Here is a 1,296-nt window from a genome sequence, read left to right on the forward strand (position 1 = left end):
ACTTACCAGCATGAAGAACTTCCATCCCTTGACGGAGAGGCGATGCAGGCGGGCCGCCTCGGGGTCGTCCTTGGACAGCTGGACATGCAACATAACATGCAATCAGGCCTCATGCACGGGTATGTCATGCTTGAAACACGCTAAAGTCAAAAGGAAAGTGACCAACTGGACACAACATAGGAATAATGAATGGCAATGGCGATCTGACTCAAACAGATCAGACATGAGCAGGACTTTCCCTCTTGAAGGGCGCGCTGTATCATATCAGAATGTCTGCATTTTTCAAATAATTCTGAATACCGTATTGCTCATGATCACACCCTGACAGCGATTAAAATAAGAATCAGTTTAATTAATTCTGAAGTTATTTAAAGAGCATATCAATGTAAATATTTTTGCCTCCGTCTGTAAACTTTGGAAATCAGCAATAATAGGACTTAAATTGGGTTTGCAAGTTAACTATAGTGAAGCACAAGTCATTCACATGTTTAGTAAACATTCCTTCCTACTTCTTTGTGCTATAAAATAAAACTATGCAAGTGTTTGCAATATATTCCTGTTACAATCACCGTCTATTGACTGCTATAAACTGTTTGATTTACACAGCTAGTGAATTGCTACTATCATATCGCTGTGAATTACAAATTGGTACTCTATTGTTATCATTATCATTATCATTACAGCTTTTTGCAATAAACTATTGCTCCAGTGCGATTCTACAGCAGCCAGAGGGTCGGCTCCTGCCCTGAGGCGCTGCGGTTAGCCGGAAGGGGAATTGTTGCAGGAATGACCTACTTTGTAGAGAAGAGACCAAGTCAAAATAGCCTGAGAAGCGCTTATCGCCAAAGGGGGGAATAAAATACAGTGGCAAAGCATGCAGCACTCGTGGCCATCGGGGGAGACAGCTCTAAGCAGCTGGAGAGGCTGGGCCATGCAAGGCGCTTGGCCGCAGCTTGTCCTGGCCACACCGCTCAGCCGAACGGAACTGCACGATGGCCGCCCGCAATGGGCTTCAGCTATGGGCGTCTGCTATGGCCGCCTGCTATGGCCGCCGCAGAGAGCGGCTGGCCAGGCGGGGAGAAAAGCACCGACACCGCAGGAGCTGAGCGGGACCCCGGTACAGCGAAACTCTACTTACCGCCAAGCGTCCCGCCTGCGTCCCGCCGCCGCAGCCGCGATAAAATGTGCACATGAAACGATAATGTCTTGGTTAAAGGGACTTGGCCGTCGGCTGTCAGGGAAATTGTTATCATGTTTCATCATACTCAGAGGCTATGCTATGTTGCTGTCAGTGGT

The 1,296-nt window shown here is 47.5% G+C and overlaps 1 protein-coding gene across 1 annotated transcript in view; it reads right to left on the bottom strand.

The window, feature by feature from the left end:
* Positions 1 to 1,296, bottom strand: part of LOC119586538 (unconventional myosin-Ia-like) — a 73,617-nt gene that overhangs the window by 5,743 nt on the left and 66,578 nt on the right. The window contains exons 19-20 of the mRNA XM_037935294.1: positions 1,139 to 1,153; positions 7 to 78 (exon numbers count right to left, since the gene is read on the bottom strand). Of these exons, the coding sequence (XP_037791222.1) occupies positions 7 to 78; positions 1,139 to 1,153 (87 nt within the window). The remainder of the gene's footprint in view (positions 1 to 6; positions 79 to 1,138; positions 1,154 to 1,296) is intronic.

This window comes from Penaeus monodon, chromosome 21, assembly GCF_015228065.2.
Source record: "Penaeus monodon isolate SGIC_2016 chromosome 21, NSTDA_Pmon_1, whole genome shotgun sequence".
Lineage (NCBI taxonomy): Eukaryota > Metazoa > Arthropoda > Malacostraca > Decapoda > Penaeidae > Penaeus > Penaeus monodon.